The following is a 13,328-nucleotide window of genomic DNA, read 5'->3' on the forward strand; positions in this document are numbered from 1 at the left end:
TTGGCGCTGGGGCGGAATGGGGCGTGTTTTAAGGCGCGGTTGGGGCGGGGCTTCTCTGCCGCAGACTCTGGGCTGGTTGGAGACACTGTGGATGCGGCTGCGCGCGGCTCCTTAGACCGAATAAATCATGCTAACAGTAACACTCGGCTCTGCCCGGGTTACACGTGGTAATGCATTCATCTCCAGGGAGACGGATAACGACAACACCGACCAGTCCCATAATAGTGTGTTATAAAGTAATAAATGCCACATGAAAGACGCATCAGAAGCACTGACCCCCGCCGCAAGGTGGGTGAACTGGAAAACGTGATGCCCAGGAAACAGAGCCAGATGCGAAAGCCACATGCTGTGATTCCACGTGTGAAATGTTCAGGACAGGCAAACTAGAGGCAGAAAGTGGGTCAGTGGGCGCCGACATGTCTCCTATAACTCGCACGTCAGGCCTCGTGGAGAAAGAGCTCACTTGCACTAAATGACTCCCCCGGGACAGCCCTCCCCTCTGCAGAACGGAAGAAAGAGGCATCTCCAGGTTCCTGGAGTGAAGAAAGCCAAGGTCACCTGTGACCTGGTGAGCTCAGGTGGCTAAGCAGCATTAGAAAGCATCCGGCCACTTTCTCACAGAGCACCTCCGCCTTAGACATGGAGCACCCCCACACCTGCTCCCTTCTTGACCCCACCAGCTACAGCAGGTGATCTTGTACCTCTGTCTGAGGCCTGTGGGGTTGGGACAGGCACCCAGGGGCTAAAGTTTGAGCTGGGAATGCGCCTGGGCCCACTTTCCTGGCTGAGGGGCCCTCACGGGCCTGGGCACGCTATAAACGTGCTGGGAACACGTAGGGACTGTAAGGGCATCCCGCATGGTTGCTGTCTCCCCAGGCCCAGCATCCCTGGACCCGCCCCTTACCATCAGACTTCTGCACAGGGATGTATATAGGAGATGTGTTCATAATTGCTAACACTTGGATGTCCTTCAGAAGACGAGTGGGTAAGTAAAAGGTGGTCCGTCCAGATGGTGGAATACTAGCCGGCACTAAAAAAAAAGGCGCTCCCAAGCCATGGAAAGACATGGAGGAACCTTGAAAGCATATTACTAAGTGAAAGAAGCCCTCTGAAAGGGCTCCGTACTGTGTGATTCCAGCTATGTGACATTCCGGAAAAAGCAGAACTATGGGAACAGGAAAAGGATCAGGGACCGGGGTGGACTAATGAACAGGTAGGGCAGTGAAACTACTCTATACGACACCGTAATGACATACATGTCATTCATGCTCGTCCAAACCCACAGAATGTCCCCAAGTGACCAAGTGACCCCAATGTATGGACTCTAGGTGATTGTGATGGTCAGTGTAGGTTCATCAATTACAACAAACCACCGCACCAATGTAAGGCGTTTGTAATGGGAGCCTGGGGCGGGAGAATGGGGTGCATGGGAACTGCACTTTCTGCATGATTTTTCTGTAAAAATAAGGTCTGTTAATTCAGCAACAAAATGCCATGATTGTCTTCATCCCCTTTGGGCATTTCTTCCCGTTACTAATATAGCAGGAGCCATCCCCCCGCCCCAACCCCGCAGAGCGGAAGGGCAGACCAGCCTCACTCCGCACCGGGCACAGCCCTTCCGTCTGCAGAGTCGAGCATGCACACACTTCAGGAAGCCGGACTGGAGCTGTGGCCGGGAGCCGGGAGCCGGGAGCCGGGAGCCGGGAGCCAGGAGCCGGCCGCAGGGAGCCGGCCTTCCGAGCCCCGCCTTCCACTTCCTCTACTGCTACCTCTACATGAACTTTCATTTCATGTTGCGGTTAACCGTTCTGGTAGTTCAATGAGCTATTTTTAACTTATAAAAATATTATGTAGTTGAAAAAAAAATGCAAACCCTCCAACTCAACATGGAAAAGAGAAACCAGCCAATTGAAATATGGCCGAAGGACATGAATAGACATTTCTCCAAAAAATATCTAGAAATGGCCAACAAGCACACAAAAAGATGCTCAAGGTCACTCGCCATGGACACGTGAATTATGCCACAGCAAGAACAAAATAAAAAACAGACTGACCAGCGCTGGTGAGGATGTGGAGAAAGCACAGCCCCTCCTGCATTGCAGGGGTCAGGGGGACAGAAGTGGTGTGCCTACTGTGGCAAGCCTGGTGTTGGTTCCTTGTAAGTCGAACGAGGAGTGGCCATATGACCTACAGTCCCCTTAGGTGATCCCCAGGAGAACTGAGAGAGGCAGACATCTCCCTAGGTCTGGGTAAGCAGACTCTGCTGGGACATGGCGGGGGAATACAGCCACAAAGCCCCAGCCTTGCTTTGGGGGTTTGCTCCCTAAGCTGAGCCTGGACACTGCGTGCACAGAGTCAAGCTCCAGGTGCTGCTACAAGATGCTGGGGACAGGGGTGAGAAAGCAGGTGACAAGAGACCAGAGAAAGTGACAAAAGCATCATCAGTAACACCGCCTCAACAATTCCAAAGGTTTATTTCCTTAAATTGATATGACACAATTTAACACAATGGAGGTGGGGGAATCACACAAAATTCCTTTTAAAGTAGATCGAGGGTCGAGTGCTGTGTCGTTGAGAGTAGGATTGGCTGGCAGCACACACCAGGAGGCTGGGGCCCCAGACCTGCCCTGGGCACATGGCATAGCCGGCTGTCACTACATGAGGGACTGGGAAGCTGCTCGAGGCCCCTCCTGTGGAGCCAGCCTCCTGGCGGCCCTGGACTCAAGCCGACCATAAAGCAATAAATAGGAAAATGTTCCGTGCAGCAAGGAAAAAGTCAAGTCACCGGGTGATGAGCAAAGAGTCCACAGGGCTTCTTCGTCTAAGCCCAAGCACAGGGCAGTATTTCAAGTATTACAAAGAAAGAAACGTGTAGATCTGTCTGGGTCTGTGTTGTAGACCTTAAACCCTGGCCGGAAGCCTGAACTCACCCGGGTCCTCTGCACTTTCGGGGGTACAGCTAGGCAGAGCTGGGCAGACTGGGATGGCCCCTCTGGAACCCTGAAGGTGGGCCTCTCTCTGACCCCGTCGATGGCAGCCAGGAGCTGGCTGGGGAGAATCTGACATCAAAACCTACTGTAAACCTACTATGAAACTGGATGGAAGGTTTTTGCACAAAACACTCTCCTCCCTCACCTGCCCACTGTCTTCAGGTGGGGAGCGGGCAGAAGGGGTCTGGCTGCCCTAACGGGGCAGGATGGCAGGCCAGCTGGACACACGCAGGCACACGTGCGCACGGCGCCACCCGCCTCCCATGTCTCCCTGACCTGACGGTCCGACTCTGTCCCTCACCCACCTTTCCAAAACAGAACCTCCTAAACACCTACGCGTTTTCTTCTTAAAAAAAAAAAAAAAAAAACAACAACAAACAACAACAACAACAACAAAAAGAAACAGCTGCAGAAGAATAAGACACATTTAGGAGTAAAGTGTGAAAGACTGCCACGTCCGTCCTGGGTCTAGAGAGCTCGGTGCTTCATACTGCGCGTCCCTAAGAGAACATTTAAATAAGACGGCTGTGTCTCCCGAGGGTGGCCCCGGGCAGCAGGCACAGTGCGCGCGCACAGGGGGTTTGCATGTGCACATCTGTGCACGGATGCGCACACGTGCCGCTGGTGCGACACCGGGGCTGAGCGGGCAGCCCCGGCGCCAGGCCGCCTGCATAAAGTGCTCGGTGATTCACAAAGCTGGGTGGTGGTCTTGGGGAAGGGGAGGGATCCGGGCCTGCGCCTTCTTCTGGGTGGGGCCCTTGGGCAGGTCTGGCAGCTTTGGCTTGAGTGGGCCCCGGCTTGTCCTCAGCGGGGCTGCTCTGGGTCTAGCTGGGATAGGGGGAAGCCCACAAGTCCCTGCCTGCCCTCGAGGCAGCGGGGGACCGGCCTGGGCTGAGGTTCTGGGCAGGCCTTCCAGTGTCCTGAAGCCCAACGCCAGCCAGAGCCGGGAAAACGGAGAGGTGGCTGGAGACCTGACTCCGGACACTGGGCGGAAACACGGTCCTTGCCAGGCACTGGAGCAGGGCCCAGGCTGTAGGACTGTCCCTTCCCACCTGGCCAGCACACGGTCCCACCCACGGGTCAGTAGAGGAGGTCCGGCCCTTGGGCGTGCAGGCCGGGCACTGGCGGTCAGGCGCAGGAGCCGGTCAGCAGGGCTGAGAGTCTCCGCTCGATGCACAGTTTGCCTGTGGGCGGGAGGGTGCGTGAGGCGCTGCCCACTGCCCTTCCCCCACGAGGGCGGGGTGCCACTTACACTTGGCAACGTTCTCCACGTCGGCCTGGTCTGCCAGCAGCCGCTGCAGCCCCTCCATGAGCAGCAGGGCCTTGTGGTAGCGCTGGACGCAGTCCTCCCGCCGGTGGAACATCTCGTCCAGGGCGGCCGACTGCACCTGCGCGGGTCACGTGGGCGTCAGGCCCCGCCTGCGTCACGCAGGGGTCCAAACTGACTTCTATGGGTGAAGGGCAGCCAAGGATTCCAGGACCGACCTGCAGCCACCCCCACTGCCCGTGGTCTGTGGCGCCCCAGCAGAGGAGAGCGACTCTCCTGAACTGTTATTGGGTGTGCATTTCAACTCTGCAGATGAAAACCGGCAGGGACAGGCACTGACTCGGGGGCAGCTCTTGGGCGGAAGGACCCCAAAACCTCGGTAGCAGCGCACTGAGGGGCCGGCCTCGGCCCCTTCTGGAGCTGCCTGGCTTCTCATTTAGCTGGTGGGGAAAGCTGGGTCTCTGGGAGGGTGTGGCCGGGGCTGCACCTGGGCTGGGGAGCCTGCTGGGCTGAGGGGCCTGTGTGGCGTCTGTCTGTTGGCCGGGGGGTTGCGTGCTGTGACTGCTCGCCCCAGTGCGGCCGTGTCGCCGCCTACCGTGTGCACGGCGTGGCTGAAGATGAGCTTCTCCGCAGTGACGCTCTGGACGCGGTCCAGGAGCCGCTGCTTGTCCAGGAGGAAGCGCTGCAGCCGCAGGCTCAGGCCTTGGCACGACAGCACGCTGGCCTTGTACAGCTCGTTCAGCTTCCGCACCACTGCGGGGGCGGCCGTCAGCTCCACGACACGCGCGGGGCCCTCCTGTGCCCCGAGCCCCTGCCGCTTTCCCCCAGGGCGGGGCCCGCTCCAGGCGGCCTCCTCACCGCTCCACGCCTCAGACTCTCCCCGCGGTCACCTATCCCTCCCTGAGCTCACGGCCTCCCGCCTCGCTGCTCCCGGGTCTGCGGAGCCCACTCACCCTGCTTCACAGTGGACGACAGGCAGAGCTTGCCGGCCCGGATCTGGTCAATGGCGGTCTGCAGACCTGAGGACAGCAGCTCGGCCACCTTCAGGTAAAGCACCAGCTGCTCTGCGAAGCTGGAGGGCAGCAGGTGTCAGCGGCTGGGAGGCCCCGCCCAGGCCCCCACCCGATCCCCTCCCCGGGCCCCCGGACACACCCACCCCCACTCGCGGCTCAGCAGGCTGATCTGGTCCGCCACCACGCTCTCCTGCAGCTGGTACTCCGGGCCCCCGGCCGCCTCGCTGGCGCTGCCCTTCAGGGCTGCGATCTCCAGGACGTGCTGGACGAAGGCGAGTGTGAAGCGCAAGCCGTGCAGGATCTCCGTGTGCTCTTGCTGTGGCGCCAGGCCTCGGTGTGGTCAGAAGGCTCCAGGGGCCACAGACCCGCAGAGGCCCCCTCCCCCTCAGAGCCCGTGCCCAACACCCGCCAGCCCTGCAGGGAGGCTCAGGCACTCCAGCCCGTCCCCAGCCCCCCTCACCTCCATGAGAGTCTCCTCCGGGAGGTCAGGGGCCTCGAAGGTCACAGCCCCCTCCAGGTTGGCAGTGACGGGGTCCGCAAAGCTGCAGCAGTGCCCAGGGGCCAGGACCTCGGGGGCGGCCTCGCTGCCTGCCCCAGGCACCAGGTGGCGGGCAGAGGCGGAGCCGGCCGAGCTGAGTGAGCTGGAGGAGCCCACTGTGGAGAGGCCCCCAATTCAGGATGTGCTCTCATGTTCCTAAGAGCCACTCGGTGACACAAAACCCTGTCCCCGCCCCCTCTGGCCGGCTGGGCCTCAGTTTACATCCTTCTCCTCACAAGTGGAGGCCTCGCCCCTCCCGGGGTCCCCTAGCCCGCCCCCCGCGCTTTTACAGGACCTTCACGCCTAGAGGCTGTGCTGTGGGGCCTGTTTGTGTGGCCGGTGCTGAGCCTGGGGCCTCAAGCCCAGAGCCTCTGACCCCACAAGGGCAGCTGGTGTCTTGGCGGGCCAGCATCGAACCACCTGCAAGGGACGCTGCGGCAGTCCTCACCTGAGAACATCCTGGTGCGGGGCCCCTGGGGTGGCGTGGCCCCGCTGGGGGGCGAGCCCACGGTGAACACCACAGGGGAGGGGCTGCTGGCGCCCCCAGCCCGGGCTCCTGGCTGCAGGTTCCCTGCAAAGCCAGCAGGGGGCACTGTGAGACGGAGAGGCGGGGCTCAGGGCCTCCGGCCCCGCCCCACCGCCCCCGCGGGCCCCACCACACACCGACTTCCATGGGCTTCTCATGCAGGCTGTCCATGCTGCTCGAATCAGGGGCCTGTGTCCCAAAGGCGGCCTTAAGGAGCAGGTCGGTGAGGCGGCCGGTGCTGAGGGACCTGCAGGGTGAGGGGAGGGGCTGGCTGAGCCACTTGGGTGGGCGCCGGGCCGTACTGCCGGAGGCAGGCCTGCCGCCATGACCAGCCTTACCAGTGCTTGCCGACCGCCAGGCACGCACACAGCAAGCACTGTCACCCCTCAAACAGACAAGCAGACTGAGGCTCAGTGGGGTACAGGCCGGGCTCCCACCAGAGGCCCACCCCACTCCAGACTGCAGGTGGGAGCAGATGACCAACACCCCTGGGTCCTGCACACTCACCTGCCAAAGGGGCCCTTGGTGTCCTCTGTGGGGCGCAGGCCAGGGCCCAGGCCCGGGAAAGGACCTGCCTCTGAGAGGTCAGGCAACGTCCGGTTCCGAGGGGGTGTCATGACCACGCCCTGCCGGGCCAGGAGGCTCAGCAAGCTCTGGGAGCTGGGGGTCTTGGGAAAGTCAAACGCAGGCGTGGCCTAGGAGGGAAGTGGGGTGCTGAGGGCGGCCCCAGACTGGGCCCCCCATGCCACCGTGAACACCCCGGCGGCTGGGCCGCGCTGGCCTGCGTCTGCCGGACCCCAGCCACAGGGCCCCAAACTTCCACGACCCCGCGCTCTTGGCAGAGGCAGGAGACCTACATGTGGCCACCAGCACCACGCTGGAGGACGGTGCTGCGTGCACACGTGCCCTGTGCCCCAACGGCAACACCAGGAGGTGGCTACAGCTTCTGGCCGTTTCACGGACAGGAAAACTGACCCCGGGGGACGGACTACACAACTTCCAGCCTGGACACTGGACCAGGGTCCGCACGCTTCCTGGGCTCTGAGCCACACCGTCTCTGCCACAGGACCATGAGGCAGCGAGGCTCGTGGAGCCAGTACGAAAGGTCTTGGCGTTAACCGGGCCGCTTCTGGTTTTTAGGGGCCCCCACGTCCCATGGAAACCCTGTAGGCAAAGGGCTGGGTGGCCAAGCAGGGGTGGGCACACGGACACTCAGTGCGAGCTCTCTCTCCCGGGGGGCACCCCCACCCACTGGGGAACTCTGGGGCGTTACTTCGGTTACCTTGGTGGGGGAGCCCAGGATCGGGGGGAGGGGGTTCCGCTGCAGAAAGTCGGGCAGCTTGGGCGAACCACGCAGGGGCCGGCAAGACTGCAGCCCGTGGGGCGGCGGTGGGGGGCTGGCCTGCGGGTGGCTGAACGCAGCCCCCAGTGGGTCTGTCGGAGGCTTGGGCAGCTTGGGGCGGATGACGTGCAGGTCAGACAGGTTGGGGGCACTGTGCAGGCGGCAGCCCAGCCCCGTGGTGTGGGGAGAGTGCTCAGGCACGGAGGAGCCTAGGATGGGACAGCGCAGCCGGTCACCGTCTGCCCAGCCCACATGCCACCAACCAGGAGCGCGTACGGAGGCTCCACGCCTGCTCCTTACGCTCTGTAAGCTCACGGCCACCCGTGCAGTAGTGTCCCTATGCTCTACCACACGCCCGAGGAGACAGGCACAGAGGAACACCGGCCCAACATCACGCAGAGTGGATTGGAATCCCAGTCGGTCCCACAGGATTTCCGACCCTCCTACTTGTGAGGAATGAAGGCCCTGGGAACAGGAACGCCTCCCCACCCCAAGCGTGGGCTGCTGGTGGGGCTTCCGCACCACTCCCCAGGTCCACCATGCTCATGCCCCAGGGGCCAGGGCTGCACCTACCTGGACGAGGGGACCTGCCAGCCCGCATCTCAGCGCCTTGGGGGGAGGGCACCCCGCTCCAGCCAAGCCGCTCGGGGATAGTTCCAACTTAGGGGAAAGGATATGCCAAGATCAACACCCCAGATGGAGAGGGCTCCCCCACCGTGTGGAGACGCCCCGTCCGGCCCTGGTTCAGAGGCTGCGCTCCAGCTCACCTTGTGGAAACGGTGTGTAGGGCCGGCCTCCACCCAGGGACAGTTTCCGGGCCAGCGTGGCTCCAGGCTCGGCATGGGATGGGGGCGACGGACTGGCCCGTGCGAAGCCCAGGGGGCTGGTGCTGTCTGACCTGCGGATGGCGGAGGACCTGGGGACACGAGCGGCAGCAGGGAGTGAGGCCCCGGCCACGCCCAGCGGCTCATCCCTTCACCCTGCCGCTGGCACGACAATGATGGGGTGGGGGGCCCCACTGTCCTCCCTGCCACCCTCAGGCCCGGAGTCGATAACCTCTAGCCCACGGGGCCTTCTATGAGTCACAAGAAGGTGCCCGCTTCTCTCGTTTATTTCTGTCTGTTGAAATTTGCCAAAATCAATACAGTTTTGTAACTCAAGACACGATATTGACATCTGCCGGAAAGCTGCCATCCGCCTGCACGCCCGGGCTGCCCAGTGAACAGCGGTGCTGACTCAGTGCAGCCTGAGGGGCGGCAAGGGTGCCACCGCGGTGCCGTACTCACCGTGGGGTCTGGTACAGGGTGGGCGACTGCAGGTTCTGCTCGATGCGCTGGTAGTTCCGCACCTGCGTGGGCACTGGGATGGGCACGGACGCACCGCACCTGCTGCTGGAGAACGGGCCGGCCCGCCTGTGTGGGTCGGGACACGGCGGATGGAAGGTGTCACTGGAGAGCTGGCGCCGGGCTGAACCTCACACGCCCAGCGCCGCTGCCGTCCAGGCACAGGGACTGCTCGCACCCCGCCCCTGCCACTGTCCGTGCCCAGGCAGCTTCTGGTTGGGACCTGCCATGGGACACACTGTAGGAGGTGGGGCAGAGGCCAGCAAGGCTGAGCCAGCTTCTGCCCACTCTGGGAGCCCATGCCCACCCAGCCTGCAGGCCCAAGGGTACTGGCAGTGCTGGTCACCGACGGTTCCCACAGCCACCCACCCCCTGGAATACTTCTTTCCAGCCCGGTCCTGTCTGCTGGGCCACCCACAAGGAGCCCGGTGTCCTACCAGGCCCAAATGAAGACAGGGCTTCTGGACACAAATGCCACCTGCATGGCTGACTCAGGGCTGGGGGAGCCCTAAGTCTGGTTCCGGACCCACTCGCAACCTCCCGGGCCCAGGTCCGTGCTCACCCAGAGGGGCTGGGGGAGCTGCTACAGGGTGGGGACGGAGACGGTGTCCGGCCGTGGCTCTCCAGGCCAGCCGAGGCCACTAGCGAGCTCCTGGGGGGAACAAAGCAGACAGGCAGCCTAACGTGGGTACAGACCCTGGCCCCTCCCTGGGGCCCGCCCTGCACCTGGCACAGCGGCCTAGCCCTTCCCGAATTGCTGGCCCTGAGGCGTGGCTGGAGAGCCACTCTGAGCCAGCACGGCCCTCCCCGCGGCAAGGGGGCTCGGGGCGAGCTTACCCACTGCACATCAGGCTGTCCGGCGGGGGCTTGCCACCGGCTGCTTCGGCCACCAGGTCCCCTGCAGACAAGAAACAAGCAAAGCTGGGCCCGAGCATCTCTCAAATCGGGACCAGTGTCCACTCTGCCCTCGCAGGCCACCTCACCCACTGAGGCTCCCTGATGGCTCCACGTGAGACCCAGACACAGGGTGGGGCTGCTGGCAGGGCAGCTTTGGGAGGCAAGGGTGCTGCTGCCCGGGGGGCCGGGGGACAGCACTCTCGTGTGCCCACCTCTACCACTCATACTGGGAACTCCCTCTGCCTGTCTGGATATTAGGGTTCTCAAGGGACCCCCTGGAATCCCCCACCTCCCCCAGCCTTTGGCCTGCTGCAGGCCAAGAGTCCAGAGCTCGGGTCTGAGCCCGACCCTGGTCCAGGGTCCGGACCCCACAGCTGGCCCGTCTTCCCACCGTCCTCCTCATGCCGCCCGACGCCAGGGCAGGCCTCTCCTCCCTGCCTGAGCCGAGCTGACACACTCTGACCCAGCACTGGCCCAGGGGTCTCGGGTGGCCAGGGACAGCAAGAGGCAGTGTCAGTGTCCAGGGCCACGAGGGGCACTGAGGACCCCAGGACGGGGCTCTGGGAGCGCCGGGCCCACCCCGGGGGTCTGAACACCCCTGGGGCTAGTACTGGGGGGGCTTCCAGCAGCTGAGGGGAGGCGACAGGTAGGGCTGTGGAGGGTGCGCCGAGGACAAGTAGGCTGGGCGGGGCGGGGGAGGGCAGGCCCAGGCCCACGGACCACCTGCTGACCACAGGAGGGACTCGCAGGCGGGCTGCCATGTGGAAGCTCCCAGGAGCCCCCACGAAGGCCTGTGGGTGGAGACAGGCCTGCGACCACGTACACACGGGGTCCCCCAGGCACGTCTGCCGCACGCACCTGGAAACTGGGCTGGGACCATGACGAAGTCGTCGGTGTCACAGGACGAGTCCTTGCTGCTGCCACCGGAGTCGCGGGAGCCCTGCAGGAAGCCGGCGGCTTCGGCCGGGGAGGTCAGCGTCTTCTGCAGCTGCTGCTGCATCTCGCCCAGCGACTGCGGGTCACAGTAGGGGCCACTGAGAGCCGGCCCAGGTAGGGAGGGTGTCCGCACACTCCCAACCCAAGGGACAGGCACGCAGCCTGGCCCCAGCGGGCACTCACCGGTGGCGAGGCCAGGTGCGAGGTAGGGCTGCTGCTGGAGCTGCTGCCGGAGCCCGAGCTGGGGCGTGAGGGCACGGGCACGGGCGGGGCTGCGGGCACGGGCGGGTCAGGGACCTGGGGACCGTGGCGGGGGCAGCCCTCACCCCAGGACCGCCCTCCTGGGAAGGCCCCGGCCCGTGGGGACTCACACTTCTTCACGGAGCCGCTGGCATCGAGGAAGGGGTGGTGGAAAAACTCATCTGCAGGAGGGAGGGTGAGGGGCGAGGCCTCAGGGGGCGCCGAGCCCCAGCGGGTGGCCCCCAAGTACGGCTGGCCCCCCGGCCCCGCCCACGTGCTGCTCCCAGCAGAGCTTTGCACTGCAGAGCTGGGGTCCACCGCCCGTGCTGCTGGGAAGGAGCTGCAGCCCCGGGACCCACCTGCCCCCACCCGGAGGGCCCTCGGGGGCGGGGCCGGCGGCGCTCACCGAAGTCCATGCGGTCGCTGTGGTTGCGCTGCAGCAGGGCCAGGAGCAGCTGTCGCAGCGCAGCGGACGTCTCCCGGGGGATGCTGCGGGGGTCGGGACGGTCAGTCTGGGCCCCGGAGGGACGGGGGAGGGGACGCGGAGGGGCACTCACGTGGGCACCAGGGTCTTGTTCTTCTCGTAGAAGAGGCGGAGGTCCTGGGGGCTGCTGGCCTGGTGGGGAGACGGTGGTGTGAGGGGCCCCGCTGCCGGACACTCGGCCGGGACGGCACACCTTTGACCCTTCTGGGGACGGGGCTGTGACTGCACAAAGGGACAGGGACCGCACGAAGGCGATCCAGCTTGCAGGGCTGCCAGGTGTCGGGTGCGACCGGGTGTTTGCTTCTTGGGACCAGAGAGCGGCCGCACACCCCAGCCCTGGAAGGGCCCAGAAGGAGCTGGCCCTCATGGAGGGCAGTGCGCCCGGTGGGCAGAGCTGGCGCACGTCTGCCCGTTCGTCTGCCACTCACTGAGCACTGCTGTGTGCCAGGCACCGGGGGCAGCCGAGAACAAGCGTGTGCCCTGCCCCCTGGCGTGGGGTGGCTATGCCAGCAGACGCTGTGGGGCAGGCTGGCGACAGAACCGAGGACCACCAGGTCGGACCGTGAGGTCACCACAGGAAGTGCAGGCCTGCAGGATGCAGTGCCACCCCAGGTCCTGGGGTCCTGACACCAATTTGCTGGGTCCCACAGCCTTGGCATGGGCAGGAGGGAGGCTGTGGACTTGGCTCACGACATACACACAGACGCACGCGAATGCACCCCAGGACCAGGGGTCACTCTGGTCTCGGCCCTGAGGTGACTACACGGTGGGGAGCTGGGAGGCCACCTCACCCTGGCGAGGGAAGGCTGCAGGCCTATAACGACTGGCACTAGCCCACCTGGGACCTGGGCTCGCGCACCTGGAAGGGAGCCTTCCCCGTCAGGCACTGGTACACGATGGTGCCGATGCTCCACAGGTCTGCCTTCCCGTCATAGTGCTGCGACATGATCACTTCAGGGGCCTGCAGCGTGTTGGAAGGACAGGTCAGGGTTCCAGCAAGAACGGACACTGAGTGTTCGATGACAAAAGCCTGCTGCCAATCAAAACCCACACCAGCCTGGTGCCAGCCAATCACCGTAGAGGTGGTGGCAAACACGTGCTGGCTAACCGCGCGCAGCGAGGCCGCAGGACAGGGCTCAGCTCTGGACACAGGGAGAGGAGCCCCGCACCACCACCCCTGCCCCCGGCAGCAGGGCCATGGGCCGCCCACCTACCATATACATGGGGGAGCCGCAGAGCGTGGCCGCCATCATGTTGCTCTGGAGGTACCGGGCAAAGCCGAAGTCGGCTGTGGGCGACAAGGACGTAAGCAGGGTGGCCCTGGCCCCGGCCCGCAGCACCCCGCCACTCAGTGCCCTGCCGCCCACCGCCCTGCCCAGGCCTCACCGATCTTGACGCGGATGTTGTTGGGGTTGGTGCGGCGCCCGCTGGGGTTGGACAGCAGGATGTTCTGGGGCTTGAGGTCGCGGTGGATGATGCCCTTGCTGTGCAGTAGCCGCATGGCGCCCGCGATCTGCTGCAGGAAGAGCCGGATGGTGTCCTCGCTCAGCGTCCGCATGGCTGTGGGGAGACGGCGCTCATGGCCCGCGAGCCTGCTGGTACAGGGACCACGCGGACCCTCCCTGCTGGAGGGGCCTCCTGCCTGGTGTCACTCCCACTGCAGGCACGCGCTCCTGTCCACCCCAGGGTGCCCTGGGCCGCCCATCTGCGGCCCTATCTGGCACCTTCCTCCCCACATGCCACCAGCCCAGC

General features: G+C 64.1%; 1 protein-coding gene across 3 annotated transcripts in view; it reads right to left on the reverse strand.

Moving 5' to 3' along the window:
• Positions 1-3,583: 3,583 nt before the first annotated feature.
• The window catches only part of ULK1 (unc-51 like autophagy activating kinase 1), a 20,736-nt gene continuing 10,991 nt past the window's right edge, over positions 3,584-13,328 (reverse strand). The window contains exons 1-23 of one of the 3 annotated variants that reach the window (XM_039879206.1): positions 12,963-13,269; positions 12,791-12,864; positions 12,436-12,537; positions 11,650-11,708; positions 11,499-11,581; positions 11,224-11,274; positions 11,036-11,124; positions 10,775-10,928; positions 9,857-9,917; positions 9,582-9,671; positions 8,963-9,088; positions 8,444-8,592; positions 8,250-8,336; positions 7,617-7,885; positions 6,842-7,029; positions 6,472-6,581; positions 6,257-6,379; positions 5,731-5,924; positions 5,414-5,586; positions 5,211-5,329; positions 4,853-5,010; positions 4,243-4,378; positions 3,584-4,174 (exon numbers count right to left, since the gene is read on the reverse strand). In XM_039879206.1, coding sequence (XP_039735140.1) covers positions 4,119-4,174; positions 4,243-4,378; positions 4,853-5,010; positions 5,211-5,329; positions 5,414-5,586; positions 5,731-5,924; positions 6,257-6,379; positions 6,472-6,581; positions 6,842-7,029; positions 7,617-7,885; positions 8,250-8,336; positions 8,444-8,592; positions 8,963-9,088; positions 9,582-9,671; positions 9,857-9,917; positions 10,775-10,928; positions 11,036-11,124; positions 11,224-11,274; positions 11,499-11,581; positions 11,650-11,708; positions 12,436-12,537; positions 12,791-12,864; positions 12,963-13,134 — 2,823 coding nt within the window. In that variant the 5' untranslated portion in view covers positions 13,135-13,269 and the 3' untranslated portion in view covers positions 3,584-4,118. Of the gene's footprint in view, positions 4,175-4,242; positions 4,379-4,852; positions 5,011-5,210; positions 5,330-5,413; positions 5,587-5,730; positions 5,925-6,256; positions 6,380-6,471; positions 6,582-6,841; positions 7,030-7,616; positions 7,886-8,249; positions 8,337-8,443; positions 8,593-8,962; positions 9,089-9,581; positions 9,672-9,856; positions 9,918-10,774; positions 10,929-11,035; positions 11,125-11,223; positions 11,275-11,498; positions 11,582-11,649; positions 11,709-12,435; positions 12,538-12,790; positions 12,865-12,962; positions 13,270-13,328 lie in introns of those variants that run through there. The other 2 variants (XM_039879205.1, XM_039879204.1) reach the window with 2 other exon arrangements.

Source organism: Pteropus medius, unplaced genomic scaffold, assembly GCF_902729225.1.
Source record: "Pteropus medius unplaced genomic scaffold, Ma_sr-lr_union100, whole genome shotgun sequence".
NCBI classification, from domain to species: domain Eukaryota; kingdom Metazoa; phylum Chordata; class Mammalia; order Chiroptera; family Pteropodidae; genus Pteropus; species Pteropus medius.